Consider the following 26783-nt stretch of genomic DNA (forward strand, 5'->3'; position numbering starts at 1 on the left):
CTTATTACTCTCAGGGGACAAGGCTTGGAAGTCATTCCAACAAAAGTACACCTAGTTTAGACCTGGCCTAAAACATAGGATAGTATTCTATCAAAGTATTACTGTAGGGTCTGAAAAGCTCACTGTCTTCTTAACATGACTGATGGAGAAGTGAACATAAAACAGCTTATGCATTTTTCCAAGGACACAAAGGAAGTCTGTGGAATAGCAGGGACAGGAGTTTCCTAGCTTTAAGTCTAGTGCTGAAACCAGCGGGCCTTACTTTTTCTTGTTTTTTGTTTTGTTTTTGTTACAGGTAGTATCAGTACAAACATCAGATAGGTCTATTATTCATAAGTAGTAAAGACATGGTTAAAGAGTTAAACTTAGATATACTAACAACATTTTATACAATGCAATGCCCTACTATCATGCATTTTATAGGATTTAAGCAAGTAGCCAAAACAGGTAACAAAACCCCATCCTCTCCTCTAGGAGACATGTTATATAGAGCTCTTGTTTTAAATGGGGCATTTTTAATATTCCTCCATCCATAAAGACCAGCATCAAGACTGAACCATGCTCATCCTAACTGTTGGTTTGGAATATTTTTTTAACTGATGGCAGGACAAGGAAATGTTTGGAGAGAGATGGTATAGTAGTCACTGAGAGAAAAAGTGCATAACAAATTCTGGAGAAATGCAATTAATCTATTATATGAGTCCGGTTTATCCCATTAATGTTGTATTGAAACTTGGCATCTACAAATAATGCAGATACATGTATGTTTCAGTGACAGTGCAAATTATGCTTTCTGCTCTGATGCTAATATATGCATTAAAGCCACACCATATAACAGTATTTCTTCAATATTATACAGCAGTAGATGGTAGAAGAAAGCTTTTTTAATCACACAAAGTACCTCAGTTCCCAGTTACAAGCTGATTATTGACATTTTGTGGCCAACTACATTCATCCTTTCTAGAAGAACTCTGGACTAACCATTCATTTTTTCAAGGTAATTCTTCACTGTTGGGGAGCTCTCCTACTGCTAACAACTCTTTCTCCATTTATACCACTGTTTGAACCTGCTGTCTTCTCCAAGCTTCTGACACACAGAAGTTTTACAAGACTCACAGTGTGCAACACATTAAATTAGCAGAGAACATGGCTGGTGGAAGAGAAGATGATGTTTTATAAAAGTTAGTTATGTAAAAGTACTAAAGGTTCTAAATATTGAAAGAACTGGGGACTGCAACATTTAGTCTCCCAGTTTTCCAAGGCAGGCAGCTGGAATTCAGGTTTTGAACATGAACAGAATAATCTGACAAAGTTTCATGTACAACCCAAAGAAAAAATAAAAGAAAAATAGACCCGTTTTTTCACACTGTGGAGCTACTCATGCCCTTGTAGAGAAAAGTCATATGAGGACTTTCCCAGAGTCATGCAAAAAGTAGGGAATGGAGTGAATAGCTGAGCAAAAGAACAACTGCTCATTCTTAGGCCTCTTTGCATTCTTTCACAATACAGTGCTTTAAGTTTATATCATGGGTTACATCAAAAAAATTGGAGAAGAGGTCTCATAATTGCAAAAGCAGATGCACCATAAGCAAGCTGTATGATGACTGCCTATAGAACACTCATTTATCTTAATTAGCTCATAACAGAACAGTGGCTTAGCTGAAATGGGACAGGTTTTTTCATCATATAAATTATGTGCTGGTCTAAAAAACTGTTAGATAAAAACTTGAACTGAAATAGGGTTCCTCTCCTCTCAATCCCCCACCCACTTAATGGCCTCCCTTGCCAAAATCAATAAGGAGTTAAGTGCTCACAGAAGACTCTTGATTTCATAACTCCCTCCCTCATCTCTTTGTTGCTGGTGTTTTTGCTGATATTGACAGGGACCTATTCAAAATGACCAATTTTTAGTGCTTGCATACAATAGCAAAACTAGTCTCAGAAAAGCCTCTTACACTATAAGAAACTGCACTTCTAGAGTGGATGCTAATTGAGAGTCATTGAGTGCATTTTAAGCAATAATCATGTTGAAAAAAAATAAGTCTGAACTAGTATTCTAGATGTCAACACATCAATTAAATAAGAATACCAGGGGAGGACAGAACACCTGAATAACCACACCATTAGTTAGTGGAAGTCTTTATTTATTTTATTTGTAATTTAAAAAGTGAAAAGTACAAGGACAAAAGCTTTAAATTTTTAGACAGAACAGACTAAAAACACAATGATTAAGGATCAAACCCATCCTTTGACTGAGGTCTGGTGACTCCCCCACCTGCCCCTCTTGTGAGGGTCTTCAGGCTTTAGAGGGGCAGGTGGCAGAGCTCCAGGCCCAGGTAAGCATGCTGAGGGGGATCTGGGCCGCGGAGGATGAAATTGACCTGTATTTCCATTCTCCTCAGGGACAGGAATACACCAGAGAGACCCCGCGTGCACAGTGCTCAACTAATCGGTCGCAGCAGGTTCCTGTCAAGGTCAGGGCAGTTCGTATAACTGCTGTGCCTACTCCCCAGATGCTCCTCGGGAACAGGTATGTGGCCCTGGTCCCCCTGGAGGAGGAGGCAGAAGAGCAGGTCCCCAGAGGAATTGAAGCCGCTCGACCTACATCACCAGCTCAGAAGAGGCATACCCCGAGAAGGAGACACAAAGTTCTGGTCATTGGGGACTCCATCCTGAGGGGAACCAATGGTCCAATCTGTCACCCAGAGTCCTGGTCATGGCAGGTCTGCTGCATGGCCAGAGCGAGGAATCGCAACATCATAGAGACTATCCCTAAAATCATCAAGCCCTCTGACTACTACCAACTGGTTGTGGTCCATGTGGGTACAAACAATGCATCCAAGGGTAAGCCAGATAACATTATGGAGGACTATAAGGCCTTGGGACACCAACTGAAGACGACGGAAGCCCAGGTGGTATTTTCCTCCATTCTCTCAGTAAGTGGACGGGGTAGGCATCATGAGGCCTGCATTGACGTGGTTAACCGGTGGCTTCAGAGCTGGTGCCATGAGGCAGGCTTTCGGTTTTTTGACAAAGACCCATGTTTACGTAAGGAGGGCATGCTGGGGTGGGATGTGCTTCACCTCTCCCCTAAGGGCAGATCTTCTAGGTTGGCTGATCTCATACGGTGGGCTTTAAACTAGCTTCGCTGGGAGAAGAGGCCACTTCAAGTGGAGAGGATGCTTCACCAGCACGCAGGCTGACAAGAGGAAGGGAAGCACAGGTAAGCATCAACGTCTGGGAAGCAAGGGGCCACAACTGTCCTGGGAGTGGGAAGAAGGCACGTGCACCCTCAGCAGGCCTCAGGTGCCTCTACACTAATGCTCGTAGTATGGGGTGTAAGCAGGAGGAGCTGTGCCTCCTGATTGCGAGTAAGAACCCAGACTTAGTAGGGCTCACAGAAACCTGGTGGGACCCTACCTACAACTGGGAGGTGGGCATTCGGGGGTACACCCTATATAGAAGAGACAGGACAGAGAGGAAAGGTGGGGGGGGTTACGCTCTGTGTCAAAGAGCACCTCACATCATCAAGGATTAGCTTTGGGTTAGAGAATGGTTGGGCAGAGACACTGTGGGTCAAACTACAAGTGGGGTGTGGTAAAAGGGACCTTACGGTGGGTGTCTACTACAGGCCACCCAGCCAGGGGGAAGAGCTAGACCAGGACTTCTCCAGTCAACTTATGCAGGCAGTTAGGTCAAGGGATGTTATTGTCATGGGTGACCTAAACTACCCAGACATTTGCTGGGAGGAGCAGACAGCCAGGTCTGACTGCTTGCTTAGGTTCCTGGCTGTATTACAGGACCTTCACCTTATCCAGGAAGTCCACAGCCCCACTAGGGGTAACACCTTGCTGGACCTGGTCCTGGCCATGGGGGATGACCTGGTGACAGGACTGTAGGTCCTTGACCACCTAGGCAATAGCGATCATCACCTGCTGGATTTCATTATACAACGCAGGGCATCTAGGGCTCACACCAAGGCTAAAGCCCTTGACTTCAGAAGGGCCAACTTCAATGAGCTTAGCAGACTAGTGGGGGAGGCACTAAGGGCCCAGAAGATAGAGGAGATGGGAGTCCACAAGGTATGGTCGTACCTTAAGGGGGCAATCCTCCAGGCCCAAAGATAACTGTCCCTGAGAGAAGCAAAGGAGGGGGGGGGTAAGAATGCTCAGAAACCCCCTTGGCTCAGCAAGGGCATACAGGAATGCCTGAGGATTAAAAGGGGGGCATACAACCAGTGTAAAGGAGGAGCTATCACCAAGGAGGAGTACTCCTCCTCAGCCCGGGAGCATAGGAGGGCTATTAGGAAGGCCAAGGCAGAGATGGAACTCAGGCTAGCATCCAGGATTAAGGACAACAAAGAGTCCCTTTTCAAGTACACTGAGAGTAAGAAAAGGGCACCAGGCATTGTAGGGTCCCTGCAAGACAAACGGTAATCTTGTGGCCACGCCAGACAAGAAATCTGATGTTTTTAACAATTTCTTTGCCTCTGTTTTCCTGAACAGGGACCAGGATATCCCACTTACCAGAGGTAGGGACAATCTTGGGGATAGCTCTATCAAGCCTTCAGTCAGCGCAGATGTAGTTAAGGATCTTCTGGAAGGGCTAGACTTTAAATCTGCAGGTCCAGATGCCCTCCACCCAAAGGTGTTGAGGGAGCTGGCAGGGGTCATCATGGAGCCCATGGCTCAGCTGTATGAGCATTCGTGGTCATCTGGCCAGGTGCCAGGGGACTGGAAACTGGCTAATGTGGTCCCTATTTTTAAGAAGGGGAGGAAGGAGGACCCAAGTAATTATAGGCCTGTAAGCCTCACCTCAGTGCTTGGGAAGATCTTGGAGAAAATCATCAAGGAGCACAGCTGTGGGGGTCCTGCAGGGAAGATCATGCTCAGGGGCAATCAGCATGGGTTCATCAAAGGCAGGTCCTGCCTGACCAACCTGATTGCCTTTTATGACCAAGTAACTAAATCCTTGGATGACGGTGTCGCTGTGGACATAGTCTTTCTAGACTTTAAGAAGGCCTTTGACACTGTCTCTCACCCCATCCTCATCAATAAATTAAGCAACTGTGACATTATGCCTGCAGTTGGATGGGTAAAGAATTGGCTGATGGAGCACACCCAGAGAGTAGTGGTGGACGGGTTGTACTCAACCTGGCGAGATGTGAGCAGTGGGGTACCCCACGGCTCGGTCCTCAGGCCCACACTGTTTAACATCATCAGCGAGTTGGACGAGGGGGTGGAAAGCACGCTGTCCAAGTTTGCTGATGACACTAAGATTTGGGGTGAGGTGGACACGCTTGAAGGGAGACAGAGGCTGCAACTAGATTTAGACAGACTACACAAGTGGGCAGATGAGAATAGGACGGGGTTCAACGTAGACAAATGCAGGGTGCTGCACCTGGGGAGAAGGAATCCACAGCATACATACAGGCTGGGGAGTTCCCTTCTTGAAAGCAGAGCCGGAACGGGATCTTGGAGTCATTATTGACTCCAAGATGAACATGAGCTGCCAATGCCAGACTGCAGCCAGCAAGGCCAGCCATACCTTGTCATGCATCCAAAGGTGCATCTCAAGCCGGTCCAGAGAAGTGATACTCCCCCTCTATGTGACTTTGGTCAGGCCAGAGTTGGAGTACTGCATCTAGTACTGGGCTCTGCACTTCAAAAGGGATGTGGCCAGCCTGGAGAGGGTTCAGAGGAGGGCCACCCACTTGGTGAGAGGGCAGCAGGACAGGCCCTATGAGGAGAGACTGAAGGACCTGAACCTGTTCAGCCTCAGCAAGAGGAGGCCGAGGGAGGACCTGGTGGCTGCCTACAAGCTCATCAGGAGAGATCAACAGCAAATAGGTAGAGCCCTTTTCTCCCCAGCACCACCTGGGGTGACAAGGAACAATGGTCATAAGCTGATGGAGAATAGGTTTAAGTTAGAGATCAGAAGGCAATATTTTACAGTTAGGGTGGCCAAAATCTGGAACCAACTTCCCAGGGAAGTGGTCCTCACCCCTACCTTGGGCGAATTCAAGAGGAGGTTGGATGATAACCTGTCTGGGGTCTTGTGAACCCAGCATTCATTCCTGCCTGTGGCAGGGGGTCGGACTAGATGATCTGTTCAGGTCTCTCCTGACCCTAGCTACTATGAAACTTTCCTTATTTAACCGAGTTTAGATGTTACAACATGGTTCTTTTTCACTGTAGCTGTAACTCCAGGTAACAATATAGTAGGATAGGCGTCTCCTCTCGTGGATAGCCAAATATATGTATATTTATAATCACACCAGCTACCATAAGGATGATTAAATACCTATTAAAATTTCTATGATCATGTTCACGATAATATTTAAAATATGGTAATATTAATAAACAGCTTTCCAAATTTATTGTATTTAACTGTAATTTATTAGGCTTTTAATTATTATTATTATTTTCAGTTCTCCCATAAGACTACTGGACTGAATTTTTCAGATTAGCCTCCAATTAGTTTGAATTTCTGGGAGCTATATAAATCAAGCCTTTTTAGACATTTTTCAGAAATGCCTATGCATCTGTGTGCATGCCCTTTGGACCATGCTAGGAAGTCCTACTTTGAAGAATAGCATGCATGCTGCTTGTATGATAAAACCAGAAAAGGATGTAATGTAATAACCTTATTGATATGTGGCTGCTCTAAGTACATGCAAGACAGAGACTGGTATTTTCTGAGAACCTAAGTTTAGCATGCAAGAAGCAGATATGCCATGTTTCACTGAAGCACTCTTTAGCATGGTCAGGAAGTGGGACAGACATGCCTCAGGACAACTACCATAAGATTTCCATGACTAAGGACAGCTCGAATAGGATTTCAATGGAACATAACTTTAACTCATATTGGGTCTCATAAAGCCCCCTTTCCCATGCCCCCCCACAAAAAACCCCTACACACACACCATTCAACAGCTCTTACTTTTTCAAGTTTAAGTAAAGGCCAATTGTCAAAATATGTGCCACTTTGATCCCATCCAGAGCAATGTTTCCTCTAAGGAGTAGCGGTCTATGAGCACGCCACTTTGGTCCTGCCTCCCCCTTTCAGTGCAGTGCGGTTCACCAGTAAATGTCCCGAAGTAAGTTGTCCAGGTGGGAGCGGGCAGGGTTTGGCCACCAGATGAAAGGTAAGCTCCTCATTCTTCATGCAGGGCAAGCAGCAGCTCCTCCCTGAGGCGCAGTGAGGTGAGGTGGGGATGGGGAACTGCTCCACTCCCCTGCATCACCTTGAGGAGTGAGGAGGCACGTAGCATCAGGGCTGGGGAGTGAAGCAGTTCTGCAGAGCCAGCGGAACCTGTGCCAGCCCCAGCCCCACCTTGCCCCACCAGACTGGTATATATTATGACCTTTTACTACCTTTTGTTTCCAAAACAACCATCTTACTTCCAACAGAACCAAAAAAAGCTGAACAAGAGCAGACTCTGGCTCTATCCTGCTGTCTTTTGAAGTCAGAATTGCCACTAAGTTTTAACTACCATGAAAAATTACATAAATTCTGTTTTTAATATGAAAATACTGTTGATTTCTAGATGCATCTTGCATTGCAAGTATGCTAAAGCACCAGCTAAATTATTTTGTGTACTCAAAATATCTAAATAGTGTAAATAGCCAAGTGACATCTAGAAAATATTTATTGTCTTGGATGACTAAGAACACTAATTTATGGGGTACAATACTTAAGCACAAAATAGTGGATTAAGAACAAAGCTTCATCCTTCATTTGTCATTCATTAATTTAGAAATGTAAAGGCTCCAGTAGCCAGCTGAGAAAACAAGGCACATTAGGATTATGTATGTACAGTCTGCAGGTTGAAGGAAACTGAATATAGATTAGGATAACCAAAGCAAGCAGAATTATTGCTAGTCTTTAGAGCAGACAGTTATTATTTTACTTAATGCAATAAGGTCTTTGTTTTTTACCTTTCTATAAAGTACATTTTCTACTTTTTTTTTTTTTTTTTTTTTTTTTTTTTTTTTAAGACTTTGTAGAATAAATGTTTTATTCTGAACCACACAGGCGCCATATCAAATCTAGGACCCAATTGAGAGCAGAACAAAATATCCTGGGTGCACAGAAACACAATATGGTGCTCCATTTTAAAGACTGGAGAAGGTATCAGTACTAATGGTCTGCAATGTGTGGTCTGAAGTAGCATTAGGAGGGCTCATATTTTCCTTTTAGGGAGTATATTTCCCTCTTTGTGTGTTCCAGTGTAGAAGTAGCTAGTCAGGGCACATCCCATCTTCCAAAAACAACACATGCAAACTCCACCCCCCACAATATTGGAGTACCTCTCTGGAAAGACTCAAAGATTCTCTCCCCAAAAACCTTCTACCATGGATTTTAAAAAGGAACTTTTAACCTCAGGTTAGACTGCAAAACTCATAGAAAGAACAAAAATTCTGTGCCTGCATCTGTCTGCAGCTACAGACCATTTAGAGTGCACAAGAATTACGTAAGTTGATTTACTTTATGAAAACTGATTAGTAAAACCCCTGTGGATTTCTTAACTGTACTTTGGCAGAATATAAGATTAGTGTAGCAATTCCCATCATCAAATGTATTTACTGTTAAAATATTGGATTAGCAATGTTGTTATCCATTGCTCCAAGATTACAAAGTGATTCTTTAAAGTTCAGTAGGAAAATACTACACTATCACTTGTAGTTAAGCTTGCAGTTCATGGTTTTTCTCCATCCCCACTTCCTACTAGGAAGTTCAGCCTACCAAAAACCGAGACTGTTGTTTTAACATTTAAAAACAGCTTGAATAAGCTCATGGCAGACTCCTCTTGGCAGGTACCATCCCATTGCCACTTCATGATGTTCTTAACTGTAAAAATTGCTCTTAAAATTATTGTAAAATAAAGCATCTGGCAACATCAGGGAAAGTTCAGCCGTCATTCAGAGAGTTCAGTGAGGGACACACAAAACTATTAGCTGAATTAGAAGCCATGGTGTGGAGTAAAAGATTTTGACCAGTTGTGCAGCAGATACACAAACCTGTGACTATGCTAGCTGTTCCTTTCCAACCTTGCAGCATAGCGTAACATTGAGCTATTAAACATCAAATAATAGTTAAACAAAGTAAATCCCCAGTTGTATTTCAGCTATCCTTTTCAAACTGACAAGTTCTTTGGTCTCTATAAAACTCTATTGTAATTAGCTGGAATCTCTAAGGAAGAGGTTTCAGAGAACAAAACTCATGAGGAAGCATGAAACCACTCAAGACAGTCCCCTAAAAGACCCTATTTTTCCTCAAGCCACACATTGGCTAGGTACAGATATTACACATAACCTGGTATAAGCAATTGGAAATAGAACTGAAGTTTAATGAACATAGCCTGGTTTCAGAATGGAAGAACCTGGTTTGAGAGACTTGGATGAAGGTAGTATATCAGATTTAATCAGTTTAGCTTAGATTGGTCTATTGAACTTCTGCTCCAGATACTCTCCTGACTCAAGTTACATTGCAGTCTCCCAGCATCCCAGGATGCTTTGCAGCCCTCCACTAACCCCCACCCTCTTCCGCCTTTGCAGGGTGGGCTAGTCTCTGCCAGTGTTCCTTTGCTCTGGCTGAGCTGGGCCAGAGACACCAGCAGGTTGTCACAAAGCTGAGGCAGCAAAGCCTCTGCTCCCCAGTCTGTGTCCTGCCTACACCTGTCAGCTCAGTAGGGCAGCAGGGGTGAAGTAGGACAATGGAGTACCCTGCCCTGGCTCCAGGCTTCCCCCAAGCTGGGATCTGCCTCCCTGGGGGAAGCCCAGTACAGCAGGGGTACTCCCTGCCTGACTGGGCTTGGCTGGGTTGCCCAGTCTCGTCCACTGTGAGCCAGTGCCTCTGATGACTGGCAGTGGAATGGAGCCTCCTGCCCAGGTTCCAGCTCCCTGGACCTTAGCTGGACAGACCTCAGTTCATCAAGGCTAGGATCAGGACAGGGAGCTCTGTTCCCCAACCTGTGGGTCAGAGACAGTGCTTCATGATGGGCAAGGCTGGCCAGATTGGCCCAGCCAGGCAAGACTGAAACCCCAGTGGTGTGCAGCTTCCCCCAGATAGGCAGACCCTAGATGTGGGGGATCCCAGGGCCAGGGCAGGAGGATCCATTTCTTTCTCCCCCAACTTTCAATCTGCTGGGGCTAGGGAGAGATTCTGTTCTGTCTCCCACCCTCCCTGAGGCTGACAGCCAAGCATTTTGGGTGTGTGCCATGCAGCCAGTTAGGTATGGCCTCCACTCGGTTGGACTCAGCTGCCCTCAGCAATGGCCAGCAGGTTGAGAGGAGCATGGGAATATCCCCCAACCTTCTGGCCTTGGGCAGTGCAGACATCTGCCTGCCTTTCCCAACCAAAAAGTTAGCATGAGTTCCATTTGCTAATGGTCCAATCTATGTATCCAACAGAAACCTGTGAAGATTAGGTCAATTCCACCTCAGGCTTTTTGACTGCCTGTACTTAGCCATTATTTTCAAAACTCTCTAGTCATCACTATCTGCCTGTACCTCCACTTCCTTATGCTATAGCACAGATGTAGTACTGTTTGCTTCAGTGTCTGTGCATGAAGCCTTGCTCCAGGCTATTTGGTTTAGTTTCTTTTGTTGATAAAACACATTCTGTTAAGTGACTGGCTATGAACTCTGAATAAGAAGCCCAAGTAGATTAGCAAATATTTTGTAGCTATTACAAGGGAATTATGGAGCACCCCATTCAGAAAATAAGCATACACCATATAAATAGTACCCTCCTATAAATGACAGCTGCCTCTTCCCTTTCGCGTTTTTAAAGTGTTCAATTTTAAATATTTCACTTTCTTTTAGAGTTGGATACCAATTTGCATTATGGACACCATTTGTATAATTTGCCTGTTGCTCATACACAAAGTCTTTATCCATACTATGAATTTTTTACTCACTTTATTCATAAGGTCTAGAGAGGGATTTAACAAGGGCCTGAATTACATCCAGGAAAGAATTAAAAACTAATTTAATTTTCTGCTACAATAATGGCCCTAGCAGTTTTATATTTTGTTGATTGAAATTCTTCCATCCATGCAAACACAGAGAAACCACTACCAATAACAACTAAGTCTTAAAAAAAACCCCCACAGTCGCTAAGTAAGGACTATCAGTGCTAAAACCAAGGTAAAACTAATGTTCTTCATTTATTCATGTAGCTATTAAACAAAATAAGATTTTTTTTTCCTAATCTGAGACAAGTAGCTACAGAATCACAAACAGTAAATTTAATGTCCCTTGAAGCATATGTGCTAAATTATGGCTGGTGTGTAGGCATACCAGTAGCCCTAGGCACAGATCAATTGTCTGTCAGAGCCTAGATGGTTTATCAGGCTGACATAGCTACAGCTTTTGTCTGAGAATCAATGAAGCTGACCCCACATCCAACCACCTTTGACTCTCCATCCTGAGTGACCCATTTACAGGAAAAGGTAAACTTGGAAAGGCCTTCAGCATCACATCTGGTTAACTATGAGAGAATTTAGATACTCTGCCACTGTCCCCTCAGGTAAATAATAAGAGCCCTTATAAAAATGTGCAAAAATCAGAGGTACCGTTCAGAACACTGCAGTTGAGCTCCACCGCTTAGTTCATATTAGATCTGCTGCACATTCTTGCAATAAGTGTGCCTATAAAGCAAGCATGGGTGCTAGTACTCTATGCTTTCTTATAGAAAATCAAGTCCTCAGTGCAAAGAGATTTTGTGTTAGTAGCATAACAAGTTCCTACAACTATAAAACACAAAGGCTGTTGTGTAGACGGAATGAGAGGCATGTATGCATGACACTTTAAAGCAAGCTAAATGCTTTTGCACCACTTTAATGGTGTCGGTGTTTGCATGCCTCGGTGGCATATTGCGCATTAATTCCAGCCGCTCTAGGAAATTTGGTGGCGTAATGCACCTTAAATGACTTGGGGCAAAGCAAACTAAAACTCCTTGAAGGAGTTTTAGTTTGTTGCCCGTACAGCCATGGAGTAAAGCACTGGGCTCCGTGCAGCTTGGGGGCTTTGTAGGAAGCCCTGCAGGCAGCCTGGCAGCAGCCCAGGAAAGAAGGCTCCGCCCAAGAAAAGCAGTGAGCCTGATCCCCTCCCCCCCGTAGCCTGCCTGAGCTGCATGGGGGCCCAGTGCTTCCCTCCATCTTTCCCTATAAATATTAGTGGTGCCCCCCCTGGGACCACCCAAGCAGGGTGCCTGTAGGTGGGTGCCTCCTGGGGGGTGGGGGGAAGGAGGGCTGCCATTGCTGTGGAGGGAAGCCTAGGTTCCCCCCTGCAACCTGCTCCACCCACCAGCAGCTCGCCCTCCACTCCCTGCCAGAGAGGCAGGTAAGACAGCAGGGTGTGTGCATGACATGGGAGTTTAATCAGCCTTATTGAAGCTATGCTTTTTTTTTTTAAAACCCACCACTTCAATTTAGGGCCCCCATTTCACCTACACGTACCAGAAGACTACAAGATGCCCAGCAGTACTACTGTTATTGAGATTTGTTCTCCCCCCCCCCATTCACATTTAAACATAAATGAAACCAGAATTAACATGCAAGAGAAAGAAAAGAAGCGACTCTAAATTGCTAAGGTTAAAGTAATATACAAATCAGACAGACTGAATTTACCTGAATCCAAAATGACTTTGAATTAAAAACAACTCCCCAATAATTAAATTCTGTACATGTAAAATTATCAATGTGCTGCCCACACCCAGACTTGCACCACCACCCATTCCCAACCTCATACTACAGTCTGTCCCTTGACCAGTACCACTGGCCCTGGACCCAGACCCACCATAGCTGCTACTGACTGCATGGTTGCTAACTCCAGACAGCAGTGGCAACAGTAGCTCTGGCTCTGGTCCAGAGTAAAAGGTGGCTCCAGCTTCAACTCTGGCTCTGGCCTCAGGTCCAGGTTGGAGACAGAGCAGCTACCTGCCTGAGCTGGCACTCAAAACCAAGACAAAGTTTTTTTTTTCCTTTATCAGCATGAGGGTAAAGGGGAAGTCCTGTCTTGGATCTGAGTAAATATGGTAGTTAATTTCCCAAGTAAATGTACCAAAGTAAGATCTACGCCAGGGCGAGCAATTATTTCGGGCAGAGGGCCGCTTACTGAATTTTGGCAAGCCATCGAGGGCTGCATGACAGGAAGCTGGGGGCAGATAAATATTAGTTTTTGAAAAATTTTTAGGGGCCCCACGGGCCAGATAGAATGGCCTGGCGGGCTGCATCTGGCCTGCGGGCCGCATTTTGCCCACCCCCTGATCTACACATTGTATCAAGCAGTCTTGGGTTTGTAAAGGTAAATGTTGTATATCAATATTCCCATTCATCCATCTTCTTGTCTTCCAAATTGACTAAATAATACTTCCTTTCTGGTGAGTCAAAATATTGGACCTTCAAAGTTAATATTTCAAATTCATAAGTCTTCAAGCTGTCATTCTGCTAACTTAAATACAAACTCCTCACAAGCTAACAAGCTGTTCCTAATTGCCTTAGACACCATTCAGATACTGATTTAGTTTTAAATATTTTGTCCCCAGCTTATTTTGAACTCTGTTACAAAGATAGATTTTAGGTACAGAGTAAGTTCATGACTCCCATGAGCCAAAGTTTTTGTCATTCTGGTATTGTTCCTCTGGAAAAAGATATACCAGTTCTTAAGAGGAGTTAATTTAGAAGCAGTACCAATCATAGTATGCATAGGAATTTAAGAACAGAATCTAAAGAATAAGTATTTTAAGGAATGCAGTCCTAAATATAATAGAGCTAGTGCTTCTTTAGAGTTCCAAACCTGATATTAATAAGATTTACAAAAAATAATATTATAGAGGGGGAAAAAAAGCTAGTTACTAGCAACATAGTTCCTGCCTACCTGGGGCTGGGTCCATGGTTCCAGGCTTGTTTCTTTTAAAGGAGTTTGTGGTCTTCCTACTTCTTTTGTGTGCTTTTGGAGGGACGGGAAAAAAAAAGTGTGTCAGATTATCTGCTCAGTAAACATATTGACATTTAATATTTATATTCTTAAAGGTAAAAATAACTATACATATATATACATACTTGAGACATTTGACTGATAACAAATCAGAACTACTCATTCTTCCAGAAAATATTAGGAATATCTTTTATAATTCATTTAACAAACCTCTTTAACAGCCTGACAACAATGAACAATGAGACAACATTAACTAGTTTGCTGGACAACTACCCTTGTTCAAGCCTTTTTATTGTGTTTGAAACTCTCCACTTGATGATACCATAAGCTATAAAGGAAAAATGCTTGATCTTCTAAAGCAATTTTTATCTGTGCAACTCTGTATTTACAGATGGGAAAACTGAGGCAAAGAGGCATAGAAAATTGTGCAACACCACTGCAGTGACACAATTTGTAACAGAATCCAGATGCGCTTGACTTTAAATCCCATGTCCACACTAGAGCATGCAGTCTATGATGCATGTTCTGGCAATCCAGGACATATAATGACTACATGGCAGGTGCAAAAGTTTAAGTGTGATGCTTTAAAAATCTCAAACCCAAAAGGAAAAAAAAAAGTGTTTTTAAATATCATCTTATTGAGGTTTCTTTCATGCTTTTAGCTGATAGAGTTTGATTTTCTTTTAAGCTCTTTACAAGAGGAGCATGGAAGGATGTGCAGTCTAATAACTCATTGACCTTTAAACTCAGAAAATTCTGAAGCAGTGAAAAGACTGACCCAAAATCAAAAGTCTGTTAATCAAATTACTTTAAGGAGTCCTTAAAGAATTATATTTGTGGACTCAAGTTAAATTCCCCAGTGTTATCCAAACCACCTTGCAAACTTGCTAATGTGCATAATTACTCAACTCTGCTGATAAATGCTTAAGATTTTATGAGTATAGGGACTGAGGTACCATTATAGACACCAGAGTGTTATTGCTAAGTTTTTGTGTGAATATATTATGCCTACCCACATATACTTGGTCTTAAGATAAATAGCATACATCATGGTTTTCATAACACTAACATGTCACTACCTATAACATAAATTGGTCACTACCTATTTTGAGCAGCTTCTTGCTTTATACTACAGAATATTAGGTTTGGCAAATTATAAGACATCATCCGACTTCCTGAAGGGCACTTAGCACTTTTTCAATAAAAGTAGAAGAGCCAAGATGAATGTTGGCTAGAAGCATTACATGAAAAAATAAATTTATCTATCCACATACAGTAACTGATATACCAATAATAATTGATAAAAGTATCCCAGGGGTATGCTATTACAACATGAAAAGTAATACACACTTCATTAACAGCAGTTCTATCAATAAATGTTGTGCGTTTTCTCTTTTTACGTTCCTCTGTACAACTGTCCTCGAGCAGGGAATTCTGTTTACACATAGTAATGTTGTTCAAGACAGAGGTCAAATTCAGCAGTACTGCAATGCCAGTGATGATTCATAAATTAACCACAGACTATGCACAGAAGGAAACTGAACTTGATCTGGGAGTGCAAGCAAAAGATTAGGACTCAAGAACCATGACTTCCAAACCAAAATCTTTTGCTCTTGTTACCTCCTTGGAGCCTTGGGGATTACATTTGTTACTGTGAAGCTCACTGAGAAGCTCACTATGAAGCTCACGAATGCGGTGCAGTTTATTATTATATCCATCTTTTGGGAACCTCTGAAAGGTAATGTAATCTGACAGCTTTGTTTATTTATTTTTTGTTTAGACTTATATCCCATCCTATCCAAAAGGCTCAAGCATATCACATAAAGGGAGAGCCTACTGACATATTATAATATACCATAATATTGTCTTCGAGTACTTCAGATCCTGGTGATGAATGAGATTCTGATATATCAGGGTTTTATTTTTTCACTCTGTCTAGACAAGAAGACAACTGGTTATTTAATGGGGTAGTGTCAGACGATAACAAATGATGATTCCACATATTTAATATGGAAATTGTGTTTTCATGACATTCCCAGGTAAACTAGCTACGTAACCAGTCTGCACCAAATTCCTTGTCACCATAGACACTACAAACTGTACCCAAACTGGTTAGTTTATGGCTAACCATACATACCCAGAAACTGTTACATGTCATATTAATGTTTATGTTATTTATTTAGCTAGACATTCCTTGTTTGTCAAACTGGCTGGTCTGTCTGATGCCTTTCAGATTCTTAGTCTGACTATGACCCTGTTCTTGCAAAGGAGAAAATAATGGGTTTCTTAAATCATAAGGAAGAAAAGGGTCTCTTACATGCCAATGGCAAGGAGTCACAGAAAAAGCAGCTTCCCTCCCACACAGATCAACGAACATTTTTAAAGTAAGTATCATTCCCTAACAGCCTGATTCCCCCAGTGTCTCCCAATTTCTTTTTGCCAAGTTTCTGGCAAACTGATTTAAAGAAACAGGATAAATTCCTCCTCAGAGTCCTTTGTTGATTCTCCCTCTACTCCCTTCCTCTGACATTTAAGCTTAATACACAGAAGAAAATTATCTTCATAATGAGATGAAGATACAAGGATTGATTTCATTCTGAATGTTACATTATCATTTCATCGGCACAGTTTAGAGCTCCCTGAGCTCCTATACATGCACCAATTACAATTTCTTTGACAGCCAAGCATGTTTTTAGCATATATTAGGTTCACTGCATGTGTAAAAGAATGCTAGAAACTTCATAGAGATACTTTCTTAAGTATCCAACTATCACCTGAGCTGATTCAGCTTGTACCCTCAGGTGGCATCCTGTACAATACACTGCCAGGGCACCAAACCCAAGAACTGCAATCTCTCCTACACAGCAACAAACAGCAGCAGCCAGAAGAGGTCAGCCAGCTTGTAGAGGTCAGACTGAAGAAGTCTTTGGGCCAGAACAGAGACACAGGCTGAAGGAGTTCTCACCTGAACACAAAAAGGCCTGAATGGCACCAGGCAACCTCTTCTTTATTCTTTCTGAACAACACACAAAAAATTGCAAGGGCAGACTGTGAACACCAGAGGCCAAAAGGGACCTTCTTCAAGGCAAGCAGCTACAGTCAAGCCTAATCACATCTTAATCACTCCCAGCTGATTCTGTGGTCAGAGATCCACTCTCTCTCTCTCTCTATACAAAGAGTAGCAGCAGATATGGCAAACCTTCCCACCTCCTATCATTAACCGCTTGACCCTTAAACCAGTGCTCTCCTCTGTAGCAGTACAGACTACTGGTCTCTTCATCCTGCTTCTCTCCCATTAGCACATCTCTTCAACAGCAGTTTCATTCTTAATCATTCCTCCCCTTCCCTGCTCCAAGCCCAGCTAGAGTCTGCAACTTGGCTTACTTGTACTAATAAAATACAACAAATAACAAACAATTTAGAAATAGCAAACAAGCAGGCTGTACCTGTGCCCTTGACCTGGGGACTGTCTCAGTGCTCCTTCTGTCTGGGTTTTGGCGGGGGGGGGGGTTAATATTCTAGCGACCAAGTTGTGGACAAGGATACCCTTCATAGCAAGGCCACACTCTTGACACCCTTAAGACCAAAAAGTAAAGGCTGTGGTCATAACCATCTGGTTACCCCTTACCACTTAACAGGAAGTAATGGCACTTCCACTCCTGCAAGTCCAAAATCAAGATGCAAAAAGCCAGGAGAGGTCATCTGATGTGTAACCCCTTTAGTGGAGGGCTGACCCTGGCTCCTCAGGTGCATTTCAGGAACCTCATTCAGAAATACACAAAAGAAATTAGGACAGAAGAAATGTACTTCCCCCCACCCCCGCCCAGCAAAAGTGTAGAGCAGGCACAGCCCCTGCCTTGCTTTTTCCACCCCACTACTACCCCAGCACATTCTTCTTCCAGGCTCTGCTTCTTCCCTTCTTGAATCTCCTTCCCTACCCCTCTCCAAGAGACTGGAAGCAGTGCAAGGGCTAAAGAGTAGGGGCATGCGTTGCCCTGGGTCCTGCTACCTTTCACCCCCGTCTTCACCTTCCAGCCTCTCCCCTCCCAAGGGCTAGAGAATGGAATCCCTCATAAGAACAGACAGCTACCTTTGCAGAGCTGGTGGGCTCTGCTGATAGCCACTGGAACTGTAGACCAATCCCAGCTGTTCACTGCTTTAGCTATAAGGTTTCTCCCAGGTGCCATGGGTTTGCTAAAGGGCAATAACACCAGTTGTAGTTCAGCCATGAGTGATGCACTGGCTGAGCATTTAGTAGCAGCAGAAAGCAGGAACTTGGGGGAGAGCTGCAGTTGTAACGTCATTAACAATTTTCAGGTCCTGTAATGGTGAAAGCTCCTAGCAATTAATGCCATGAAGCAACTCTAGTACTGCAACTGTATGAGGGAGGAGACACTACACTGTCTAAAACATCAGCGGTGTCTAATGCAAGTACAGTATAGTTCTGATGCCTGCCATGGGCAGAGCTGGCAAGAGGCAACACGACTTCTCCAACCATCGCTCCTTCAAAACAATCTCAGAGTCTCCTTCTCTTAAATGAGACCTATTGGCAGAAAGGAAGCACATTACACCTATTTTGTAGATCAGTAAACTAAAGCAGAGATCAATGGCCTGTCAAAAGTTACAGACAGTTCATGGCAGCCTGGATTAGCACTGAGGAGTTAGTTACTCCTTCCAATCCCATATTCAATCCCTTACTGCCTCAGTTTAATACTTCTAATTTAGGAAATTTGTACTTGCTTAATTCATTTCACAGCATGTGTCCTGGGATCATAGACACTGAGATTCTACTTCCTACTTTCTGGGCTGTATCAGTATAAAAGAAGGAATGGCCAATCCAAATGGTAATACAGTTTATTCATATGGAGGAAATGATTTAAATGTAATTTAAATGACATTGGGGGTAGATACATGTATTTTGGAAATGTTACACTTTCTCTTAAACATATTGTTTTTGCTTTAATCTTTCTGTGCACTTCAAGCCTTCCCTCTTTAATCACTGTTCTGTCTGCTGGTTTAACCCAAAGTAAGATGATTTAAAAACAAAAGCACTAATAACTAGTGGTAACAATGCCTGGATATGCAACCCAGGTGCAGGGCCATTTATATTTATTTAAGATGGGCCATGTTATTTCCCCTCCCAAATTTCATTATAGTAAATCAGGAATAATTCTTTTGACTAATTTGAAATTGGATACAGGTCTTAAGGTTCTTTTATACACAAAATAGGAAGATGTACACAGCTGGGAGTTGCCTTCTTTTTATCCATCTTCCCTAAGGAGGAATGAATTTCTTGATAAACCTTGATTTATTGATTTATTGGAGGTAAAGAGAAACCTTGCAACATGACAGTTTTTGTTTAATGTATTTTGATTTCTGTAAAAACCCTGAAATTATCCAGAAGGGTTCTATTACCAATAATGTTAATGGTTATTGATTGCTCTAAGGAGACCAAACCAGAATGAAATTCAAAGATAACATGATGCATTTTTCTGGTACCTTTCAAAATTGCTACATCAGCATTAAGAATGCCCGAGTTAAAATGTATCACTCCAGCACATTACAGAAAAACAAAAAAGTAATTGCTTTTTGGACACTTCTTATTTTCAAGCTTAAGTACTGAATGTTAAAAATGAATTTTAAGAAACAAAGGGTACATCTACATGTGTGCTCTACTGCAAAGTTGACTAATTAGCTTTGCAATAAAGTGTTACTATCTATTCTACATGTGTGCCGACATTAGGTTGCAGTAAATTAATTAACTCGACCATAAGATGGTACCAGTGGGGACAGTACCATCCTATGGTGGAGTCATTTACTGTGCAGAAAGCATGTGTGGATGGTGACTGGGACTACAGCAGTCTGAGCTGGGGTAGAGCAGCCCCAGGCTTGCATCAGGCTGAAGACACCATGCTTGGGAACAGCTGACTCCAGCATGAACTGCACCAGAGTTTACTGAAGTGCACTAATTGCACATGTAGATGTACCCAAAGAAATATTTTGAAAGCAGCATATTAATTGGGAGACACTTACAAACACTTGTAGATGTTGTAAAATGTATTTTCCCCACACATTTTAGCTAACACTTTTAAAGTACAGCCTTGCCATCTGCACCTTCAGTCTGAAACTTCACATTGTTTACTAATACTTCCAGCCCAGGGTGTAATCAAGAAATATCTGTACTAATTTTCCTGATCCTCTCTTCTTTATCATCAGATTGAAACAGAAAGACTGCTATAAATCAGAGGAGGAGATTATGCATACTAATAAATTTATATGAAGACTCCTCTTTCAACCTTTTGGAGTCTTTTATGTTCTACACCCTGGGACAAAGAACAAAAATTAAAAACAAAAGAAGAAATCAGTGTTAGTAGGAAAAAGGCATTAAAAAAAGATAAGGACTAGCTGAAATTAAGACTTTACCAGTGAGTCCAGAATCTTTGTTTCTTAAATACTACATTTTGGTCTCTTCAGCAGATCAGGAATGATGGATTATTGACTAATTCCTTAATACTTCAGCTCAAAAATCAGCTACTTTGCCTCACCTTACCCTCCCAAAGGTAGAATGATGTAGAATGGGGTCACAGGCAACTTCCCACACTGACTGGCTATCCAGAATCAGTATCTGGATAACTGGCATCTAGTTACAGACTACAAATGTTACTACCATCCCTTTCCCCCAGGCAAGGACATTCTACATACACGAGTAACAGAATGCCTCCTGACATTGCTTTTGGTGATACACCCCCTGCAGTCATCCCCTCCCTTATGCATCATTGGCCTCAAAAGCCACAATTTAACCCAGCAAGATTCTAATGGTTCTGCCAACAGGTACCTTCTATCTTGCAATTACCTCTTCAAAGATGCAATAAATCACCTGGTGAATATACAGTCAGGCAGCCAGCTTTAGGAATTATTTTCAGAGGCCCTTAGTACCCACAGTCTCCAGTGCTATCAATGTGGTCATTGTGCCCAGTACTTTCGAAAACAGACCTTCAATATATTTATTTTCTTTTTTTTATTTCATTGTCTATGGGTAGTAAAGTGTGTATGCATACACTGAAGGGGATCAGGGGAATGATAGGTACTGAGAGATATTGAAGTCTGGAGGAGAGGTGAATGACTAAAGTATACTAGGACAGCTCAGAGGTTTAAGAAAGCCAGACATGAGATTTGCCAGATGGTTCTATGCTGGATTGTAAAACTTTAAACTAATCTTCATTTAAGAGTTTTAAGGGTTGTATCCCTCTTATAAAGCCTCTTGCTCTTTTGCTAGGTTGATTCTGGTAAATTATAGATCAGATTTTAGAAAACTGCTTCCATGAACAGAGGCTCCTTAAATCTCAGCTAAACTGAGCAAGAAGATTACATGTTATTATGATGTAGCACAGCAGGATTTTTCCACAGCAAACATAATGATGTAGACAAGGATAAAACTATCATTCTGTGTAAGGAGGTCATCCATAGAAGAACAATGCATTTTACACAGGTCTAGCAAATCCCTTCATGGTGAATGTTCATGTGGCACATTCTTTTTCTTAATGGTTCTATAAAGAGACCCAATCATAAGCAGAAACCAAATCTATATTTCAAGATCCAATGATCAAACATCTCATCAGGAGAGGATAGGTCATTTGGGAAAAATGATACCAAATATTACTAGAAAAATGTATCTATTTCACGGGCAATTTTAGCTTAATTGCATCCTACTGGTTTTATGTTGAGAGAGAGGATTTTCTGAGTCCCAAGTGAAATGTCAGATGCTGCATGTGGTATTAAAAATTAAAATGTGCACTAATCTTACAAGTTCACATGTATACTTTTAATTGTAAATCAGAAATACTTATTATAAAAAGAAGCAAAGCCTCACTGAAGTCACTAGACAAGGCTTTATAATTGCTGTCAGTGTTTATGCTCTTATATTGGATTCAGTTAAAATACAATAGTGCAGCAGCCATATTAGACTGCAGTTATACTTTTCAAAGTGCTGCTTTGCCAAAGTTGCACTGGGACAAATGGAAAATAAAAATAATCATATGAAATCTCTAACAGCAAAATTCCAATGACCAAGAGTCTAAAGGCAGCAAGTTCCAAGATTTTACATAGTTCTGAGCATAGCCTGTTGTATTAATGCTGGCTTTCACTGTGTGACCCTAATTTTGAAATTGCTAGACCAGTTTTTATATGCAGGGATAGGAATGTCAAAATATATTCTTTATCGCCTTAACTGTAGCATTATTTAGTGCAAATGAAAGTCGTTGACTTCTAAGAAGTCAGGTGTGCTATTAAAGAATAATTCATAGCCCTGGGCATCTCAAAATGTCATGTATAAGAACTGTTCAGATTTGTCCCACAGTTACCAGTTAAGTGTCTCACTATTTTGAAATAACTAAGCAAATACATTATCTATAAGGCATTTGTTTGGTTTGGTTTTATGTGTTTTTATTGTGCTGTTTTGAGTAAATAGCAGACATTGTTTTTCACTTTGTCCATACTTAGTTACTAACATACTTTATGTACAGATGCCCAGCAATTAAGAGAAATTTGTGATTTTTTAAATCATGGTTTGGGTAGCTTTGATTAATTAGGAATGCGCAAAAGGAAATAAAAAAATTATTCTTAATGGTACAATGTAACGGAGCATTTTTCATCTCTGTGAATGTAAATATTTCAGTGGTGATAGATGATAACCTATTCCCATTTTAAATGCTCTGATTTGAAAGTGTTTGCATATATAAAGTACTTTAATGTGATATTACATGCCAGGGTATTATTACTGTAAGCAAAACAGAGAAAAAAGTAAGTATCAAACAGTCTGTTTCAGCAGCCTTGGCTCTACTGAACCTGTAAAAATGGAATATAAACGTACATAAATCCAACTCATGAATCTGACAAAGTGTCATGTTAAATAATGAAGCACATGCCTGCAAAACTATGAAGCTTTAAAACTCTTGCATATTTTTCTTGATGTTACATTTTGTGTAAAACTTGAATATCTTGTTAATCTCTTCATAGTGTACTTTCTGAGGGGCATGCAGACAGCAGGCTCCTGAGCATCTACACCTATCTGTGTCTGAATATCTAAATAGCTGACTAGCAAAGTAATACCTGTACTGAGGGTGCTTGTCGTGGTTGTCTTCTTTCACCACAGAACAAGTGAATGACATCTTACAGATATCTAGTCTTTTGTGACCTAAAATTGGAATTTACAGTGTCTCTGTCATCAGTACAAAGTTTAAACTGGGTAAAGGTTCAAAACACTAAAAACTGCACATTTTCTTTAATGCCGATAAACTATAATTGAATCATTTGAGCCAGCTGGAACTAGCCAGAAGTTGGCCAGCATGCAGAGGTCTGAATGGGAATCCACAATGTCAGTTATTTCAAGGAAAGAATGGCTTACATGGTTTTCTCTTTCAAGCTTTGGAGTGCAGCAAAACTAAATAAAATGCACCACTGTAAATTCGATTTTTCCAAAAAGTTGATAAATATATTTACTCATTAGGAAGGCAAAACTAATCTGGAATACTCCTGCCATCAAAGGTGACAAACACTGTAGGCAGGCTTTGATGGACCTGAAGCTTTGGTCTTGTTCCTTTTATGAATCTGATCCTATGTGGAGATTTATTTATTTTTTAAGTAAGAAAGTGCAAATGTTCAGTTCTAGAGCAGCCAAGCAGGGCAGCAGTAAATGGTCACATTAGGGCTAGGAATGAAAGAAACTGAGCCAAAAATGTTTTGTCATCAAAATGGTAACTTAACTTGATGTACAAAAACAAGCATAGTAGAAACCTTGTGACATATTGGGAGTTAAGCCTATGCCTTTGTTCCGACTGTGAAAACCAAGTTGTATTTCTTAATGCTACCTTGATAGTGACCTTCAGTGTACAGTAACAGTCATGCTGTAGTGCTATATCACCCTTGTGCTAGGGGTCTGGTGCCTCTGTGTCTGACCCTAACAATGAAAGACATTAAGAACTATCATCTTTGAACAACGCCTGGGAATAATGGGATTGCTACTGGTGTGACATTTGATTTTTAAATGGACTCTGTATATAGAAACCTGTCTGAAATTGAAAGGAAGAGATGGAGCTTGGAATTTCCCCAGATTGAAGCACATAGGGAGAAAGGGATGAGAGTCTGCTTTTAAAAGATAAATCCCCTCTAAGCACGAAAGCCTTTTTATTGCCAGGCACTGAAGAAGGAACTTTGCCTGCTTTTAAATCAGAGACTCACAAAGCCGGGGTGAAGGGGATTGTGCTCAGCAGTGTATTGTTTTCAACAGATCTGAAACCCCCTTGTGACTTTTAATAGGAAAATGTTTTGTTTATTAAATTTCTTTGCTAATTCCCATGCTTCATAACCTTATGTCTCATTGCTTAACTGCCACATAGCCCCTAAAGCATTAACTAGGAAAACAAGAGCTCCCATAGGCTATGGGGACTATGAGAGGAAGCAATGGGAGTCTTAGGAGGATAAGATGCTGACTCAAGGGCTCTACATAGCTGGGCTGTGTGGTCCTGCTGCCCTGAGAAGTCTCAGACATCAGATCTGAGAAACCCCCAGCTACAAAGAGTAATCAGTCACTACTCACATCTAAGGGGCTTAGCAAATAGATCATTTATTATTTGTGGCTGTGCCTGAAGGCATTATCTAGTCCTGTGACTGAAAATTATTTTGCTTGTAGTTGGTACCAAGAAGCAATCAGAAATAATGCTTGTGAACAGTAAAAGTATTTATCTTGTTAACAAGGACCACTTTGCTGATTCTCCAAAGCCTGCAGCTATCCTTAGTTAAAGCAGTGAAATAAATAAGGCAGGCTGCTCTTCAGGTGGTATCAGTTTGCAACAGTGAGCTAGGATGGGCACCCCTCAATGAATAATCCCTCATGCTATACAGAAGTACATTTGGAAGTTTAATTTTCCCTTATCAAAGGCCTCATTGAAACAATGTATCAAGCATGTATTCAAATGTGTTGTATCACATTTATACAGAATGCAAACATATGACCTTGTATAATGTAAAGAAAATACAAATGGGGCAATGCATTGAGGAGCTGACAAGGATGAGTTTCTGCTGCTCATAAATGGAATAGATATATTGCACTACTTAACTTAAAAGTGTCCCATGGGCTCTGTCAGTATAGCTTGTGAAAAATAAAACTAAGCATTTTTTTGCAATAGCTCAGTGAATCTAACCTTATTTACAAATATAAACAGATATACTCACAAGATTCTCCAATCTATTGTTACATTTAACAGAAACACCATGTGTCCAGAATACAGACTGAAAAACACAGCTCAGATAAGTGCCTTGTGAAAAACCCTACACAAATGTACATGAGCAAGTTAACAAAGAAGCAAGTAGTAGTGAAGCAATTATTTTCTCTCCCTCCCTTCTTGTTTTTTCTCCTTTGTTTAAGGATGCAAGTCAGCCTTATGCTGAAAAGAGATGAATAATGGAAGTTCTTCCTGCCATTCCACTGGGGAAAAACAATGCATTTGTACCATGTTCTATTAATTACAGAAATTTAAGTCATTGCCAGGCCATATCAAATGTCATCTATGAAGTTCTAACAGAAATTTCAATTTGATCATCACCACACAACAATGCTAGGAGTGAGTGGCAAAAAGAGGATTTCAAGGTTCTGAAATTTGCCCCCTTCCATCCTCACCAAATATTACAAAACCTAAAGTTTCCATAATTCTTTCCAAATTAAAATTACTGTTTTCTATCCAGCTCTGCCAGTCTGACTGGTGGGATGTCTCAGAGCTGGCTGCTTGGAAATCCCCAGCTCTGAAACTGTTAAGTCAGCTTCCCTTAACCAAGGGAACTGAGGAGCCTGGACTGCTGAAGAGCTGCAAAACTACAAGATTGGATTCCCAGAAACTTCAGGTTCCTATCTTCTCCTTAGTCCCCAACATATGCTGCAGAGGTTAACTGGCAGGAGCTGGGTAGGGTACAGATTTTCCCTGATTTTAAACCATCCTTGCAAAACATTCAATTTTCATGCATCAGGTTATTGCAATAAAAATGCTTTGTCACATTTTTCCCCAGCAGGTTTCCCAACATCTTTATAGAAATTTAAAGCATCTATAGTCATCTTTCTCATTACCACAGCTTTAGGGGGCAGTGTCCTCAAAACTACAGATATCAAAATACCAAAGTATTTCTTCTAAGATTTATTAAAGGCCAATTCCTAATCCTTTTCTATTTTCAAAAGGACATGTAAATTTTGGAAAAATCAGAGAGCTTTCATTTAGAGGAAGGGCTGAGAGTTCTCAGAAATCAGATATCTATATCATGTCTCAGAAATGAAGGCCATCAGAACAACTATCCACTTTTGAAAGACCCAGCTTGTGATTAGTTACCCCAAGCTGCGATTTCTAGAATAGCAATGATGCCATTTCCTAACAGACAATAATGTACCATTCTAAGAACATTTTCCGTAGCATTTAACAAGGCTATAACCTGGGCTGGAGGAGCTCTAAAGTGTTTATCAGTCTTGGATTTTGTTATAAGTGAGTAAAAGAGAACATGTTCTCAAATTTTTTGGAGAGATGTTCTGAACTGATATTATAAAATAATGATGCCTGTTTGGACATGAAAGGAAAAAGCAACACAATACCAAAATTTCTTGTCAAATAGCCATGAAAGACAAATTGTGTGTCTTCAGTTCATTTTGGTTCCTTTTGTTCTATTGTCTTTTCTTAGGATGGAAAGGCTCTAATCCCCAGCAGTCTTCAGCATATTTTTATTCAGATTTTCCTTTATGCAAATTTGCAAAGGAAGAATCTGGGATTCTTCCAATTCTAGCAAACACAGCATTACCTAAGG

General features: G+C 41.4%; 1 protein-coding gene and 1 long non-coding RNA gene across 6 annotated transcripts in view; both read right to left on the reverse strand.

The window, feature by feature from the left end:
- The window catches only part of LOC102570037 (protocadherin-11 X-linked), a 1294105-nt gene that overhangs the window by 708981 nt on the left and 558341 nt on the right, over positions 1-26783 (reverse strand). For all 3 annotated transcript variants that reach the window (XM_019487929.2, XM_019487928.2, XM_019487932.2), the window contains one exon: positions 13887-13958. In XM_019487929.2, the coding sequence (XP_019343474.1) occupies positions 13887-13958 (72 nt within the window). The remainder of the gene's footprint in view (positions 1-13886; positions 13959-26783) is intronic.
- Positions 15804-18220, reverse strand: LOC132252149 (uncharacterized). Of its 3 annotated transcripts, XR_009463951.1 has the most exons (4): positions 18037-18220; positions 17575-17708; positions 16912-16962; positions 15804-15877 (listed from the first exon to the last, which is right to left on the reverse strand). It is a non-coding gene; the product is annotated as an uncharacterized LOC132252149 (long non-coding RNA). The 3 variants fall into 3 exon arrangements; XR_009463950.1 differs by lacking the exon at positions 16912-16962 and having other exon boundaries at positions 18037-18213; XR_009463949.1 differs by lacking the exon at positions 16912-16962 and having other exon boundaries at positions 15804-15881; positions 18037-18212.

Source organism: Alligator mississippiensis, chromosome 8, assembly GCF_030867095.1.
Source record: "Alligator mississippiensis isolate rAllMis1 chromosome 8, rAllMis1, whole genome shotgun sequence".
NCBI lineage: Eukaryota > Metazoa > Chordata > Crocodylia > Alligatoridae > Alligator > Alligator mississippiensis.